The sequence below is a fragment of the Enhydra lutris genome, unplaced genomic scaffold (assembly GCF_002288905.1).
Source record: "Enhydra lutris kenyoni isolate GAN:26980312 unplaced genomic scaffold, ASM228890v2 scaffoldscaffold22, whole genome shotgun sequence".
Taxonomy (NCBI): Eukaryota; Metazoa; Chordata; class Mammalia; order Carnivora; family Mustelidae; genus Enhydra; species Enhydra lutris.
The window spans coordinates 27598340-27615664 of NW_019154106.1; the positions used below are offsets into that span (position 1 = coordinate 27598340).

The following is a 17325-nucleotide window of genomic DNA, read 5'->3' on the forward strand; positions in this document are numbered from 1 at the left end:
TAGTACCAAGACTCAGACCTTAACGGGACTTTTTTTTAAAAAGTTCTCTGCCTCATAATGAGGCACTCCTTTGAAAAATATAGTCTGAATTGTCACACAAAAGCTTAACATTTAAACTGTGATGATAGAATGCAAAAAAAAAAAAAAAAATTCTATTTCCAAAAGAACAAACGATTCTTTTAAAAACATACATAGAAATAACAAAACTGCTAACACCTTTTACACATTCACAACATCTACACTAATGCATAGAAGTTTGAAACCTAGAACGCATTTCTCCCCATCCCATCTCTAAACTGATTCAGAGATCACTAGTATAAAGAACTTATTTACTTCAATTTTAAATGTCATGAAATTGTTTTCTACACAGATAGCAAATTTAGTTTTATATATAGGATTGAAAGCATACACATCTAGGGATTACCCAGGAAACCATGAATATTTTATCTATTGCCCATAAAATACAGCTAACATATGGTTGTGGTACATCCCAGGCAGATGTCATTTAAAGCACACAACGGGAGGTGCTAGCAAAAGAAATACTCGTTTGCAAAAGTAAACAGAACCCTTCCAATATGATGTACCACAACCACACATGAGAAAAGTCAAGAACTTATTTTATTTTAAAATAAACATTGAAGATATGCCCCCTTCCCCACCACCCTACAAAAAACTTTTTGAATGTGGAATGTTCAACAGCCTATCCATTTTAGAAGGTTACAAAACCAGCAAAAACTCCAGTTGTCTAATAATGAATGTTTGAGAATAGTTTTGTGTCTTGTTTTTTGTTTTTCTTTAGTAGCTGAGCACCTACTGGAAAAATTCCTTAGCTAAAGGCTAATAAAACAAAATTCCATTTCTGCACAGAAAATACCATTCACTTAGTATTAGTAGCCTTTGCTGAATAGATGGGATTAATTCTCCATGAAGTCAAGGTGGGATATGACAAGCAGCATTAAGTTCATAGGCACACAGAACTAGTGCTCAAACTGCTAGCACAAATTCCAACAGTACATAAATTACTAAACTGTCATCTCCATCAAACTGTGACTCTCCCTATGCATCTAAGTGAAGGAATCACCACTTTGAATATAAATGCCTCCATGAGAAAAAGGTAATTCAATCAGGGTTAGACAAAAGATAAATGCAACTACAGAAATAGCTGCTGGAGATAACCATAAAATTTGAAACACTAACAGTGCATGGGGTGAACCACAGAAGCTGCTAGCTGTTGAACACCAGTGTTTCAAGATACAACTTTTATAAACATGTTTTATTTGTTTTGCTTATACCATCAGAACTGAAACTACTGTCTGTCATTTCCCTAAAATAGGGAAATCAATCTAAAACACATACTGGTGCTTTGCAAAAGATAGCAATTTAAAAGGGTGGTAGCAGCAGGCATTTGATATTTTTCTTTTGAAAACCTTCAGGCTGCAGGAAAAACATGTGACCGAGAGTGTTATGATTATCCATTAGATATTTTCATCAGTACCTGTACCAATTTAGGTGACAATACAGCAAGATTCAAGGATTAGTGACAGACAATGTACATTATAAGGAATGATATATAGTACCAATCCTTACAAAAGTCATTGTCGAAGAAACTGTTAAGTGTTCAAAAAGGTATCTAAATACTTCACATTAAGTACAGAAGCGGCCATCCAGATTACATCCCATATTTGTTGCATATTTTTCGAAAAGTGCCAATCAAAGCCTAATTTTGCATTTTGGCTTTGTCTTATACAGTATCAGCTGTTAAAAAGCAATTTACATGTGTTTTTAACCACAGTCGTTTGGCCAGAGGATGAATAGTGCTGTGTCAAAGCTGGTAGCCAGCCTTTTATATTAAGGGCCCATGCATAATTTGGTATGCATCTAACGTTCAGTGCTCCAATTTAACTGGAAAAGCTGTGAAATGCAGTTGTTCCGCCAAACCACACTCCACTCCTTCTCGAAGGGAAGTATTTTAGTTTTGTCAGTTACCACTGAATAACTCTAGGGCTGATTTATAGATTTTGTCCAATGTCAAAAGTCAATCTTGCTTTTTCCAAGCCACTTCAAATAACTATGGAGATATCACCCTGTAAAGTGTATTATGTTTTACTCCTAAGCAAGGGTGAGGAATCTGAGTATCATGTGCAAGGTTCAAGATGACGCTTAGGACAGAACATGCAGAATAAAAATAGTTTCCTTCCATATCCAGGTAATATAAAGCTGACAATTGTAGTCCTGTCTTTATGGGATGAAAACAGTCCCTTTACAATAAGTTTCCTGAAAGGGAGAACAAATAGATAATAACTCTTCTGGTAACATATTATGGTACACTGGCCAGTGTGTTTTTGGCGTTTAAACATAATCCTGTGAATCAGATTAATTCACTTGCTGAGTGTTCATTTGCGGCATCCCTCTGTTGGGTCTTGGGGGCCCTCCACGACCTAGAAGACAAAAATGGCATTTGGTTTTTCTTTCAAATATTATTTGCTTTGCCTTCAAGCAGATTTTCATCTGAAGTCAAGAAGCATGTGGGCAGCTTGTCACCACATTATTAGGTTTAAGAAGTCAATTCTTCAGTGTTCACCTGTCCTGGAAGTTGTCATGCGCAAATTTGCTCACGTTCTCTAGCTAAAAGAAGAGTAGAGCTAATGGAGTATTCCACCAGTACTCATTCATTCAACAAGTATTTATTGAGTGCCTACTATGTGCCAGGCACTGTCATCAGGCGTTGGAAATCGATACAGCAGTAAAGACAGACAAGGTACCTGCTCTCACGGAGCTTACATTCTAGTGTACACTCTAGCTTACATTTCAGTAGTAAGTAACATCATACTATCAAAATTAATAAAAGCACCAGAATGAAAAACAGACCTTGTTACCTAAACTGTTAAAAAGAAACTACATAACATTCAAAATTGTATAATGACTTGTAACAGATAAAGTAACTTTTTACATGCTGTTAAAACAGATTTTTAGCTACCGGTCAACTCAACTTTCATAGAATATGCTACAAGATGAGAAAGAACATAACCCACATTCACATGCAAATATCCTTTGATACTTCAAGTCAGTAATTCCCAAGTGATCCATTAATTTAAAAATAAAATGCACCTTTTTGCTGGCCAGCTTCTACTAGCATTGAAATCAAAGTACTTTGTAATTCCTCCTTAATATACATTTTATACATGTTATGGCCAATAGCTAGAGGAAAACTATTCAATTTAACTTCCCTTAAATCAGAGAACCATTTAGAACTTCAGATCATACAAAATGCTACCTAATTGTTACACAGGTTGACTTCCTGTCCAAATAGGAAGCAGTTTTCCTCTGGTAATAGCCAAAATCAGAAACTCATTAAGCCTGCAATTTTTAAAGATAGTTCAATAAATTAGTTAGGATTTTGGATGTTTTATTTAGAAGTCAGAAATAATCTGACACTTGTATCGCTATTAGTGATCCAAAGGCATTGAAGTTTCAACTAGGTTCTATCACTTCTAAATGGTTCTCTAAATGTAACTATGGCTTATCTGGCCATTAAAGGATTTCTGACCCTAAAATATAATATGCATGTTCAAAAATGAAAGAGGAATAATAAATTTATATAAATGTTCAATCTCATTCCAAAAATGTCTTACAAAAATGTTTCAGTAAGTACTTCCTAAAAACATTTAGCAGGTTTTAGGACCTGAAAAATAATTTGCAGTTGGAAAAACACTTTTTCTGAGGAGGAGAAATGTTTTAGTTTTCAAGACAATTTATAGAGTAACAGGGAAAGTCATTCAAAAAATTAAATTTGGGTTCAAGATTAGTTTTAGAAACAGAGCATTTCATTTAATCCCTAGCAACAAGTCTGGTAATGATAAATGTATTCCTAACATGTAACCTACATGCAGACTATGGAACAGCTCTTCCAAGGCCAGAACAGAAGCTCCACTTGGGAGCTAGGATCACCACCACAAAATATTACCTCGTGGGGCTCCCCGTGGTCCACTCTGCCCAGAGCCTCGCTTGAAATTCTGCTGATATCCATCCTAAAAGACAAGCTAGTTAGTACCGAAGGAAATGTAATTTTTTAATGCTTACTCATCATCTATCTATTCTTATTGACACAGAACACAAAATTCTTCCTTATTTTTTTTTGCACATTTCAATATAATATAGCTAGAGAAGTTATTCTGTAATTGTACTTGTTATTCTCAATATTTAATGAGATGTCTCTGCTCTTAAAAATCATTTTTTTCTCCTACACAAACTTATTTTTATTCATATATAATTAACATATAGTATTATATTAGTTTCAGGTGTACAAAAGGGTAATTCAAAAATTTTATACATTTCTTAGTGCTCAAGGTAAGTCTGCTCTTAATCTCCTTTATCCATTTCACCCATTCCCCACCCACCCCCGCCCCTCTGGCAACTACCAAGTTTATTCTCCACTTAAAAGTGGTTTTTTTTGTCCACCTCTGTTTAGTTTCTTAAATTCCACATATGAGTGAGATCGTGTGGTGTATTTCTTTCTCTGACTTATTTCTCTTAGCATCACACTCTCTAGGTCCATCCACTTCCTGCAAATGGCAGTATTTCCTTTTCTCTCTTTTTTTTCTGTGGCTGATAATATTTCATTATATATACCACATCTTCTTTATCCATTCATCTAATGATGGATAATTGGGGTTGCTTCCACCCATACCTTGGCTATTACAAATAATGCTGCAATAAACACAGGAATGCATGTATCTTTTTGAATTAGTGTTTTCATTTTCTTTGGGTAGATACCCAGTAGTGGAATTACTGGGTCATATGGTAATTCTATTTTTAATTTTTTGAGGAAACTCTACACTGTTTTACACAGTAGCTGCACTAATTTGCAATCCCACAAACAGTGAACAAAAATCATTCTGTTTTCAAGACTATTAAATGATTAGCACCTATGTTGAGTGCTTAAGAAAAAGTTATCATTTTCCATAATGAAGTTATTATCTTGTATAAAATTACAAAATTAGCCCCAAATTACTTAATTACTAAAGTATAAACAGCCGCATCAGTCCACTTCATTGGTGTATTTAGGTCAGGTTTGTATTTTAAAGCAACTTCTACCTACCCGCTGATAGCCAGAGTAGTCCCGGGGAGCACTGAACTGAGACTGTGTATAACCACTATTTGGAGTGTTAGAGAATGAAGGGCGGTAACCATCATATCCTCCTAAAATTTAGGACAAGAAAATAATTTTCTTATCTATACAAGGAATATTTATTTCCTACTACTGACCAAAAAAAGAACTGAAAAATTGTAAGCCATGCTAATTATTTAAACTAATTTCTAGTTTCCTATCCTGATCCCATCTGTTCCTGAATTTCTGAGTATTAACTTACTTGGAAGACGACACTTTTACCCATTCATGCGCACACACCCCCACACAAAAAAATCCCCATAAAGTCTGATAATTAATGGAAACAAGTATCACCTAGAGGACACAGAAATCAGGGATTTGACACCTAAAAAAATTCATTCCTAATTTTGTCGGTCTAAATGCCTAAAACAGGACCGCCTCAGCAGGCTCAGTTGGTTTAAGCACCTGCCTTCGGCTGAGGTCATGATTTGGAGTCCTGGAATGGAGCCCCACATCAGGCTCGTGCTCAGCAGGGAATCTGTTTTCCCTCACCTGCTGCCCCTCCCCTGGCTTGTGCTCTCTCTCGCTCTCTCAAACAAAATCTTTTATAAAAAATAAATAATTGCTGGGCGCCTGGGTGGCTCAGTCATTAAGCATCTGCCTTCAGCTCCAGTCATGATCCCAGGCACCTGGGACCAAGCCCCACCTTGGGCTCCCCACTCAGCGGGAAGCCTGCTTCTCCCTCTCTCGCTCCCCCTGCTGTGTTCCCTCTCGCTGTACCTCTGTCAAATAAGTAAAATCTTTAATAAGTAAATTAATTAAATAAATAAATGCCCGTAACATACTAAAAACGTTTAAGTTGTACATAAGAGACTAACGCAGATACATATCTTTCCCAAAAACCATACAACATATTTCTATGTATTTTATAAATTAAAAAAAGAACATAAATTTGCTGCTGCTTTTTTTTGTACCTCTGAATCCATTGGCAGGGCCCCTATATCCATTCATCAAGCCTCTAGCACCACGGGAACCACCACGAGACACACCACGACTGTTGTAATATGGCTGACTGCTACGTGGAAATCCAGTGTTCTGCTGGGGAGGCTGCTGGTGGTTACCAGTCACTTGATGGGGCTGGTCCTGGGAACCATGGTAGGTGCCAACCACTATAATAAAAAGAAAAAACTTATACACACACACACACCCTGCATACACATAGCTCATTACAACCTGTTCTCTGAGTTTCTGGTTTAAGAGGTGCCTTGTACTTCCTCTTCAAATTGTCTTTAAATTTTCATATTAACAATAGTGATCACTATACATTAGTTAAGTCATTAAATCCCTATTTTCCTCCTACCCATATATTAATTAGCTAAAGAGAATATAATTCTCCAACAATAATTCCAAACCTTTAGAAGCACACAAATGTGTAAGAGCACAAAATTCTATCCTTCCAAATGAAACAAAACCTGTATTATTAAATATCTTCTAAGAGGCACCTGTCTATTAGCACAAGAGATCCACAATAACTCAAAAGATCTTACATACTGGAACAGTACAATTATCATTTTGTATCATTTAATTATTTCTTTTCACTAAAAAGTTCCTTTGTGGTAAAAGTTTTCATATCCTTTTAAATTGCCCTTGCTACTTAGTGAAACATACAAAACCATGCTCTCCCATACCTAGGCAACCATATGGTGGAAAATCCAGTCAATTATAAAGATAAATCAGCAGAGGCCTTCAGCTTATACCCCCCTTAATGCCTGATTCCACTTCAAGTCCTTTTAAGTACTACCAATTTAAAAGACAGTTAAATACTACTCACACTGGCACTCAACCCGATGAGGTGAAGAGAAGATTCTAAAAGGTTTACGCTAACCTTGCACACTCCTTCCTCCTTCCACAATGGGGAGAAGTCTAGAATCTAGAAATCTTCAAAAATTAAATCCTGAGGTACCTTTCTGATACTACCCCAATGTTTATAATTCACACAGGAAACAAAACAGGATGCAAACACTGCCTTTGGAAGATGAGAAAGGTAGAGACTAAAGGAAGGCTTACACCCCAAGAACAAAAACAATCAGCAGCCTCTTGCCAGCCCAAATCTCCCATGTTTAGGCAGACAGAAAAGGTGGTGTGACTCTTAAAAAACTTCACCTGATATATTTTATATCCTGAAGAAACCCCAAACACATTTATCAGTTCTCAGAATGATATCTGGAATGAGTAAGCCCAAGTATGCCTAGGAGGAGAAGGAGTGGTGGCTTCTTTTTGAACTATGTAATTAATGGACCAATTATACTATTCACAGTGTGATCTTTCTATAGATTGCCTTTCACTACATTCCCCAAATTTAAAATTACAGGCAACTATCATGATTACAGGTAACATTTTCTATCTGAAGAGATTCATTCACATGCATGTAGAGAGTGGTCAAAAGTGAATTTTCAACTCAACTTTTTATCAGTAAGAATTTTATTAGTCTTGGTCAAATCTCACTGCAAGAAAACTCTTAGTGGTACAATTAAAGTATAATCTTTATTTAAAAATACCAGAAATCAGGGCACCTGGGTGGTTCAGTTGGTTAAGCATCTGTGCCTTCGGCTCAGGTCATGATCCCAGGGTTCTGGAATCAAGACCTGCATCAGGTGCCTGCTCAGTGGGGAGTCTGCTTCTCCCTTTGTGCCTCCCCCCAGGCTCATATCTTCATTCTCTCTCTCTCGCAAAAATAAATAAAAATAAAATCTTTTAAAAAAAATTAAAATACCAGAATTCTTTTTAAAAAACAGAATTTCTATTAAAGTGTTTGTATACCATAAACTCCAAGTCCATAAATAATAGCCAGATTCTTGCCTTATCCCTTTTTCATGTTGTTCCTGACTAAACAGTACAATTTGCTGTGGAGCAGGTGTATTTGGGGCCTTTAGACATTGTGCTGACATGCTTATGAGCACATGGCAATAATTAAAGGAGCATGAGGGCATGAAACCCAGTTTTATCCCTCAGCAGCTGAACACAAATAGCGTAATGGATAAATATCAGATTATAGCTGATTCAAACTCCTTACTAATTACTGGTGCTTAATATTATAGGAAATATGTAAGAATTTAGTACTGAAAAATCCATAATATTGATCCAGGTCTATCAAGAATTTGGACAATTAAAATATCTCATAGTTATTTAAATCAGTCTGATAAAATTAAGCTATTAACTCCTATGATTTTAGAAAAGTCTGCTAGTTTGCTATGGGATTCCAATTAAACAACCTGGGATCTAAATAACCAAAGACCTAAAGCAGTTATTTCATGCCTTACAAAAGTTAAGAAATCCCCAGCTACATTACTGGTGGTAATGGGTGTGGTAACCAGCCAACTTATGAATGACCTTACTTGCCAACAAAAGACTTTGTTTTAACCTAGTCTACCAAAGACAGCTACCATGGGATTTTTGCTTGCTTTATTCTAACTAGCATACTGACAACCAAGCCAACTCCTTACTGCTTCTTAACTGTATAACTAACTGACTAACTACCTACCAGGTATCACGCTATTTGGCTTTAATTAATTAGCAATCAAAGCTGATCATAATTTAAGTAACAAGCTTAATTCCACTAAAATCATAGAACAAAAAAGGGATATTATGAGCACTTACTGATCAAAAGAAAATTGGTGTAAGGCCTCCCAAAAAAGTGCAGGCACATAAAATAAACATGGACTCAATTGAATTCAGGTTCTGTAATGAAAAATCTGTAAGGTCTACTACTAAAACAAAAATTCTTAGACCCTGACACTCTAAAAATCTAAACTCTCCTACCACCATCAGTTAACTGTGCTGGAGGGCAAGAAGCCAAGGAAGTGACACTGGTTTTCCTACCTGTTTGAAGCTGTTCTTGCTGAAGGTCTGTTTGTTCTACTTGATGAGGCTGACTAGAAAAACTCTGGTTGTAACTGGCCTGGTACTGATTTTGCTGTTTCAAAGTTTCTGGTTCATTAACAGGAGGAACCGGGGCATTCATATTGAACACCTGTAAGTAAATAAAGTAAATGATTACATCATCCTTTTACGCTAATAATTTCCCTATTTTTAATAAGGCAGACCTCAATGCTGGTTTTACCTCAACTGTAAACGCATTATAGTCCCAAACACACACACACTCACTCTCTACATATACAGTATATATATTTTTAATATACAGACATACACACCACACAGCACTTAAAGGAGAGCATAAGAGGGGATCAAAATCTAAAAAGACACAAAAATCAGCAGCTTGGAAATGCAATTATAAATGAGAAAGCTTTTTAAAGATGCAAACCACTGATACAATGTCACTAACAGAAATTAATTCTATGGGGGCACCTGGGTGGCTCAGAGGGTTAAGCCTCTGCCTTGGGCTCAGGTCATGATCTCGGGGTCTTGGGATCGAGCCCCACACGTCAGGCTCTCTGCTCAGCAGGGAGCCTGCTTCCTCCTCTCTCTCTGCCTGTCTCTCTGCCTACTTGTGATCTCTGTCTGTCAAATAAATAAATAAAATCTTAAAAAAAAAAAAGAAATTAATTCTATGAACTTTGAGTTGAATACTTAAATCATTTTTATTTTTATTGACATTTTCAGCAAGTTACTACTTTAATTCTGAACTTTCCCATGAGCACCAATTTAGCTGTGTCCCATTAATTATGGTATTTTCATCATCATTTTCTAGAAACCCTGCGGTTTAGAGATGAAAAACTGAAAAACCACAATGAACTATAATATGTGAAATTTACTATGAGAAATGTCCATAAAATAAAAGATTAAGCAAATATGGAAAAAAGTAGACAACTGTTAAATCTAGGTAATGATTTATATATAAATATTGTAGTAGTCTAACTTTTCTGCACATTTACTTTTGTTAATCAAACCAAAAGGGATTAAACTATAAAAAACAAAGATGTGAGCACATAATTCCTAAGACTCAAATATTATCTCTGGGATCAGGAAAAAATTAGAGTTTATGTTCAATTAAATATACTCTACATTTGGAGAGATGCAAACTCAAATACAAAGCTAAATGAAGACATTTTTGTTGAGACTCTGGCATGATCATACTACACACTAGGCATTTAATATTAGTTCAATTAATTACTCACCGTTTGCATGGATTGGAATGGAGCTGCATTTACATTGATTCCACTGCTATGTAATGGTTTGCTTGTCCCAGCCTGGAACACCTGAGGCTGAGAAGCAGCCGGAAGGGAAGATGATGCTGTAGTCTGGTCTGTATTTAAGGAGATTGTTGCCTAAACACAAAATGAATAGATGCACTTTAGTGATAAACTATATTTAGCCAAGTCTACTATCCCAAGACTTAGTATGTTAAGAAATTCAACTATTTCATAAAAGCAAAATACTGTATTGCTAGCATTAGATCCAAAAAGAGTAACAATATTAAGAGTAATTTACCTCTGCCCAATTCATGAGTAAGTGCCTCATCAAGTTTATGTTACCTAGTAACAGAAACTTGCCTGAATCTGGTCAATTGGTTCCTTTTGTGGTCGCTGCTCTGTAGCGTGAGAAGGCTGGTACAAGGGTTGAGATGCTGTGTACCCCTCACTTGTGGATGAAACCAAAGGAACCTACACAGAAACAAAGCAATCAAAGCTGTTTTCTGTTATAAACTTTAACACAGACAGGGCTAAGAAACAGATATACCTGTTAAAGAGACTATAAAACTTAACTGCAAAAAAATACATCTAATATTAAAACTGAAAGTTAAATATACCCAAGTCCAGTTACAAAGTCCCCAACAAATGCTTCTAAATGGCAATATCGACACTGAATTTTAGAATTTTGATATTTAAATATGTCTTCTCAAATTCTACTCAGTTCAAAATTAAAAAATTATTGTAAACATGAGACTTAACAAAAACAATGTTTTTTAAGTTATTAAAACAAAAGTAAATGTAACATGGAAATAAAGGCTGACAGCTACCCACAACAGACTTGGACAATGATAAAATTCATACCTCACTTTCATGAGCCATTAATGAAAGAGACCCAAGAACTGATTAAAAACAAAACTACAGCAGTATTTCTGTCACTCTTACCTGTGTAGCTTCTGGTTGTACCGGAACTTGATTAGGCTGAGCAAGTCTAGATTCAGAATGAACTGTAAAATTGACCCCAAAAAATCCACTGTTAATCCAAAAGTCAAATTTCTTCAGAGAAAACTTCTATAGCCAAATCCTAAAAAAACTTTAGTGATCATGAAAATAAACTGGAAAAGTATCATTAGGATTTTAGCTTTTAAGTGAGCTTTTCTGGTTTCCTTCTAGTCATAATGCTTCCACAGGAAAAAATAAGAACATGCTTTTAAAACACCTATATTCATGGGGCGCCTGGGTGGCTCAGTGGTTAAAGCCTCTGCCTTCAGCTCAGGTCACGATCTCAGGGTCCTGGGATCGAGTCCCGCATCGGGCTCTCTGCTCAGCAGGGAGCCTGCCTCCTCCTCTCTCTCTGCCTGCCTCTCTGCCTACTCGTGATCTGTCTGTCAAATAAATAAAAAAAAAAAAAAAAAAAAAAAATCTTTAAAACACCTATATTCAATTCAGTATGTAAACTGTCAACTCCCACCAGTCTTCTACTCCCTTCCCCAACCATGGTTAAAGAATCAAAAATTTGGATCTGTGGTCATTTAGAAATCACCCATTTTGCTGAGAGAGGCTAATGAACTCAGCATTAACTGAGTATCTAAATGGCTTACAGGTTCTATCAATGCTGTATATGTTGATTCTGCCACAACTTTTCAGCTATTAAAACTATGTGGTGTCTTTCTCTGGTAGAACTTGGAAAACGAACACTAATAACTGATTCTTTTCCATAAGGCCTAACCATAATTTGTTTTCTAACTCTTGGTAGAAATATTAGATATGAGCTTCCTTTACTTTGGAGAAATCCTAACTAACAAACTGTGTCATTAAACATGCTTTCCTCAGCAATTTCTTTTATGACACTGAAGATTTACATGATATTACATATGTTATTTTATTTAAGATTCTATCCATTTATTATTTGACAGAGAGATCACAAGCAGGCAGAGCAGCAGCAGAGGGAGAGGGAGAATGAGACTCGCCCCTTGAGCAAAGAGCCTAACATAGGGCTTGATCCCAGGACCCTAGGGATCACGACCTGAGCTGAAGGCAGACTCTTAACCGACTGAGCCACCCAGGCGCCCCTAAGTATGTTATTTTATATAGTCCCACTTTTGTACCCTTAATAATGACATGTTTTGGGAAAAAAAAAACAAGACTCAAAATGACTAACGGTCCTGGAGAAAAATGGACCACTTAACCACATACAAGATGCCAATCCTCTTTAGTGCTATTTCTAATAATGGTATAAGACTAGTAATACAAGTTTGAAACTTCAACTGTCTTTTTTCAAGATTTTTTTTTTTTTTAATTTATTCACTTGAGAGAGAGACAAAGCATGAGAAGGGAGGGGGTCAGAGGGAGAAGCAGACTCCCTGCTGAGCAGGGAGCCCGATGCGGGACTCAATCGAGGGACTCCAGGATCATGACCTGAGCCGACGGCTGTCGCTTAACCAACTGAGCCACCCAGGCATCCAGAAACTACAACTGTCTTTAGGCCAATCTTCCCCTTTCCTCTTAAGCATCCCCTTAACCACCTCACTGTTGCCATCTCATTTTTATTTAGATAATAAAATGTTCAGAAATTCTCCTAAAAAGCTGCAAACACCCTTCAGAGAAAGACACCTCTATTATTTTTATCCTTAATTTTGAAATTTAAAAAGCCAAGCACAATTTAACTTACATAAATTACAGTAATAAGCAAAACTGGTCTGTAATGTTACAAATCAGGAAATGGTTCCCACAGAGCCAAAAGAGAGGGTACACTAGTGACTGAAAAGGGACACAAATAGGCTTCTGAGGTACAGGTAATGTCCCATTTCTGGGTGCTGGTGTATTCAGTCTGTGAAATTCATCAAACTACATTTGCACGTACTTAAGTTTATATATGACAATAAAAGGTTAAAAAGAAGCAACGTAACTATAGTTATTCATGTTACAGGGAAAAACAGTATTTCTTACCAAATTAAAAGACCCAAGATCCAAAAGTTAAGCAAACATTAAAAGGAAATAATTAATTTTCACATACTTTACAAAACCTGAGAGCACTGGCCCTGTATTTTTCACATAAGAATACACCATTACTAACCCGGAGGGCAAACCAGCTGGGGCATGTCCATGTTTTGTGTCGGATTCATAGGCTGTGCAGATACAATGGCAGGATCAAGTGTCTGGTTTTCAAAATCCAGCATTGAATCCTGCAAGTCAGGATATAATGGAATTAAATCAAATAATGTAAACACTTAAACTTTCAGTTAGTGTTTGACTCAACTGCACCTACCTGTATGAAATTATAGGGCCCCTGCATCTGCGCCATAAGGTCCTGGACTCGCTGTCTTCTCACAACGGGATCTGCCTGAGCCACTGGAGTCAAAGAATGGGGCTCTGGCACTGAAGGAGACGCAGCCTGAGGTTGCTGCTGGAGTGAATTTACCACCTAAAGGGGAAAATGAGGGGAGAGATGCAGACTGGGAGCATGAAAGAGCTCCATTCATTACCATCATGACAGGTCCCCAAACTATATGGCACTATACTATAAACAAAGTAGCAGGCTTTAATGTAGTTTCTCAAACTGACCATAGTTATAAGTTTAACACTGAGTGCTGTCACTTCTACAGTGTTCTCAATTCCACAGGACGACTATGTAGCATTTCAGATTTACTTTATAACCTGCTTTCGAAGATTACCCGTGCTTGCTTCCTAAAAGAATGTACTGTGCTTAAAACTGCTATGCCTTCTATAGAAAGAAAATAAACCTGTATTTACCTCAATACTTGACTGAGTCAGCACTCAAGAAAAGTTAGTTGTTATCATCATCAAACTTTGAGTTCCTGTTTCATTCTCTCTAGGATGAAGCCCTATCACCTTATATAACTTGCTACAAAAGCCAAAGATCACTATACCTACCTTTTACCTACCTCTAATAATTTCTTCTGATTATTATTTAGTAATTCCCCACTCTTCTGGGAAATCTCACTGATTTTTATTATATTAAATTTATGTTCTGTCTGGCTTCTAATCCTGGGCAAGTCATACCTGGTGAGCCTAGATAAATCATAAGCTTACTTCTCTTATAAGCAATAGTGAGATAATCACTACCTAAACTATTACGAAGACCAAAGATGGACACAGATGACTGATGTGTCATCTACATCTACATCTCAAAAAATTCCTTAGAATTCCATCTGAATAGCCTTTGGAAAGGCCCTACCTATCAAGTACTTAAGAACAAACCATACTGGCACAGTACTAAGTAAGATAATATACTATTCTCTCCCAATAAAAAGCAAAAAGTTCTACTAAGCACTGTTACTTCCCAAACTTTTCTACTATGCCAACACATACTTTTCATCCCTAACATTCAATTTTTTAAAAAGGCTAATAATTCATATTTCTACCCCTATATTCATGCTAATATATACCTATTACCTCACTCCCCTAAAAAAATATACCAAATCTACTTAGTCAAAGCCCAGGAGGTTTGCATACCTCTTACACAAATCACCATTCTACAGAGAGATCTCGTAGATCTATTTTTCTTCTAACCCTCCTCTAATACTTCTGAACTGCCTTGCATAATTCAGCAAATACATATACTGTCTTGCTAGCGCTTCATGGGACACTATTTTCATCCAAACTAGGTAACTTTCTAGAGTACAGGGCAAGTTGTTTACTCAATCTATCAACAGTGCATTTTGGCACATCTATAAAGAGCTAAAGGTACTAACACATCTTTGAAGAAAGATCTTAATGGAATAATATTAAAGAGAAAAGCATTATTATTCACAGTTGAAAGCTATTTTTTCTGTACTTCAGATATATAAAAGAAGCAACCAAAAAGAGGATGGAAAGGATGGCAAGGACCAACTTGGTAAGGCATTCTGATTTTATCTTATAGGTTACACAGCACCATCAAGAGTTTCAAGTAAAAGTAACTTAATTAAAACTATTCTAATAATTGGCCTATAAAAATGAGTAAGATAGCCTGGAGCACTCAGGAAAGAGATATATGAAAGGGGCACCTGAACTAGACATGAGGACCTAAAGAAAGGTAATGTCAATTGAGAAACAGAATTAAGAAACACTAGAGAAATCTAGAGCATTAGGGAGAAGGAGTCTAAGATGACACTCCAACATATTCCCTTGGAAGGTGGGCCTTTTCTAAAGGCTATCCATGTGGGTGCCCAGATTTTTATAGAGCAACCTGGTATCAACAACATACAAATCATGTACTTTAATAACCCCAAGTTACACACATATAACTTTATATATATGTTCTATAGCTGATCAACTAGAGATTCTATTAAACATCCACAAGTATAAATAATCTTTTAAACATAATGATCTTTTAAGTTTAATAAGTTTGTTATGATAATAAATGTACTAAAAACATACAATCTTAATTTGTTCTTAGGAGATAAAAATTACTAATAAAAAAAGACAACAACCTTGCACCCAAGAGAACTCTTACCTCAACTGTTTCGACTGTCCACTCATCTACCTGCTCCTTTTCACCACTGCTGAACTGTGTTTCTGCCATAAATTGTCTATTTACATACTGCAAAGCAAAGTATATGTTTCAGAGTTCTGCTTGAAAGGCAGAAAAAGAAGGCCAGCATTAAATAAAAATTATACCTCTGTTGATTCAACTTCACTTTGTTCAGTGTATTCTTCTGCAGGCTCAGGTTCTAAGACGTTAAAAGATGATATAAACGAAGAGAAAGAAGAAAAAAATTTTATTTAAATATTTTATTTATTTGACAGACAGAGATCACAAGTAGGCAGAGAAGCAGGCAGAGAGAGAAGAGGAAGCAGGCTCCCTGCTGAGCAGAGAGCCGGATTCGGGGGCTCAATCCCAGGACCCTGGGATCATGACCTGAGCTGAAAGCAGAGGCTTTAACCCACTGAGCCACCCAGGCGCCCTAAGAAAATTTTTTTAAAAATTAACAATTCTTTTAAACTCCAAATAAGTTAGCAGTTTACCATCAAATAACCACAACTTATTAACAAAGTTATAGTTAGCATTAAGTTTCTGTATTTTAATCATTCTTACAATAATGTATTTAGAAAGCGTTTTCTTTACATTTACTCCAGAATGAATCAGGCTCAAGAGTAGTTATCCTGGATTAGGTATAATGCCAGTAAAGAGCTAAGTTAAAACTTCTCTCTCTAGCCTAAGAAGTAATATTATAAAGCAGCATACAGATTGAAATCTTCCTCTCTATTTTAATCACTTGGTGAAAGCAGTTAAAGGTGGAGAAAAGACTTCCCTATGTTGATCTGCAACCATAAATTCCACCAACGTGCAATCTTCCTTTGTAGCTTCAACCTAATAGCTAACATTGTAGGAAGCGCTTACTATGTGCCAGATACCTGATACATACTTCTCTCTAAACAGTGAACCTGAGGTACAGAGAAATTCAGTCACTTGCCCAAAGTTACACAGCTAATGAGTGTCAAAGCCAAGATTTCAATCCAGGCAATCTGATTCAAGAATCCATGCTTTTTAACCACTACAAAATTTATACTCTGACAATGCTTCCAATGATACTCAGACTTAAGTTATCGTAAAAGGACTCCTAATGAGTGCTTACCTACTTATTAGTTTATGCCAAGTGTTAAAGTTAACTGGAAAAAATCTCTTTCCATTGAGATATTTACACTTGAAGATTACTGAGTTATAATCACCCCAACATTTAAAACATACACACGCACATATGTGCCCTCATACTACTCACTTCATATACTAGCATGGTAAACAACGATAAATCTGGGCATGCCAGCCAAAATGTACTTAAAAAAGCCCTACAACATTTCTCCTCATCTGTATTACAAGAGCCCAGCAATATTGCAACAAAAAAATATCGGTTTGTAACAGTGATCCAACTGAACATTTGAACCAGTAAGTAAATGACTGGTATTTGGGCAGAGGGAAAGGGAGACATTCTTAAACAGATTCCTGACCCAGCATGGAGCCAGACACAGGCTCTATCTCACAACCCTGAGATCATGACGTGAGATGCAGTCAAGACTGGGACACTCAATGGCCTGAGCTACCCAGGTGCCCCTAAATGACTGATACTT

The 17325-nt window shown here is 36.5% G+C and overlaps 1 protein-coding gene across 1 annotated transcript in view; it reads right to left on the reverse strand.

Moving 5' to 3' along the window:
* Positions 1-1264: 1264 nt before the first annotated feature.
* Positions 1265-17325, reverse strand: part of LOC111149401 (cell cycle associated protein 1) — a 38071-nt gene continuing 22010 nt past the window's right edge. The window contains exons 8-19 of the mRNA XM_022506426.1: positions 15877-15929; positions 15713-15799; positions 13523-13678; positions 13331-13439; positions 11200-11261; positions 10618-10728; positions 10243-10392; positions 8987-9137; positions 6082-6276; positions 5099-5199; positions 3965-4028; positions 1265-2438 (exon numbers count right to left, since the gene is read on the reverse strand). Of these exons, the coding sequence (XP_022362134.1) occupies positions 2374-2438; positions 3965-4028; positions 5099-5199; positions 6082-6276; positions 8987-9137; positions 10243-10392; positions 10618-10728; positions 11200-11261; positions 13331-13439; positions 13523-13678; positions 15713-15799; positions 15877-15929 (1304 nt within the window). The 3' untranslated portion in view covers positions 1265-2373. The remainder of the gene's footprint in view (positions 2439-3964; positions 4029-5098; positions 5200-6081; positions 6277-8986; positions 9138-10242; positions 10393-10617; positions 10729-11199; positions 11262-13330; positions 13440-13522; positions 13679-15712; positions 15800-15876; positions 15930-17325) is intronic.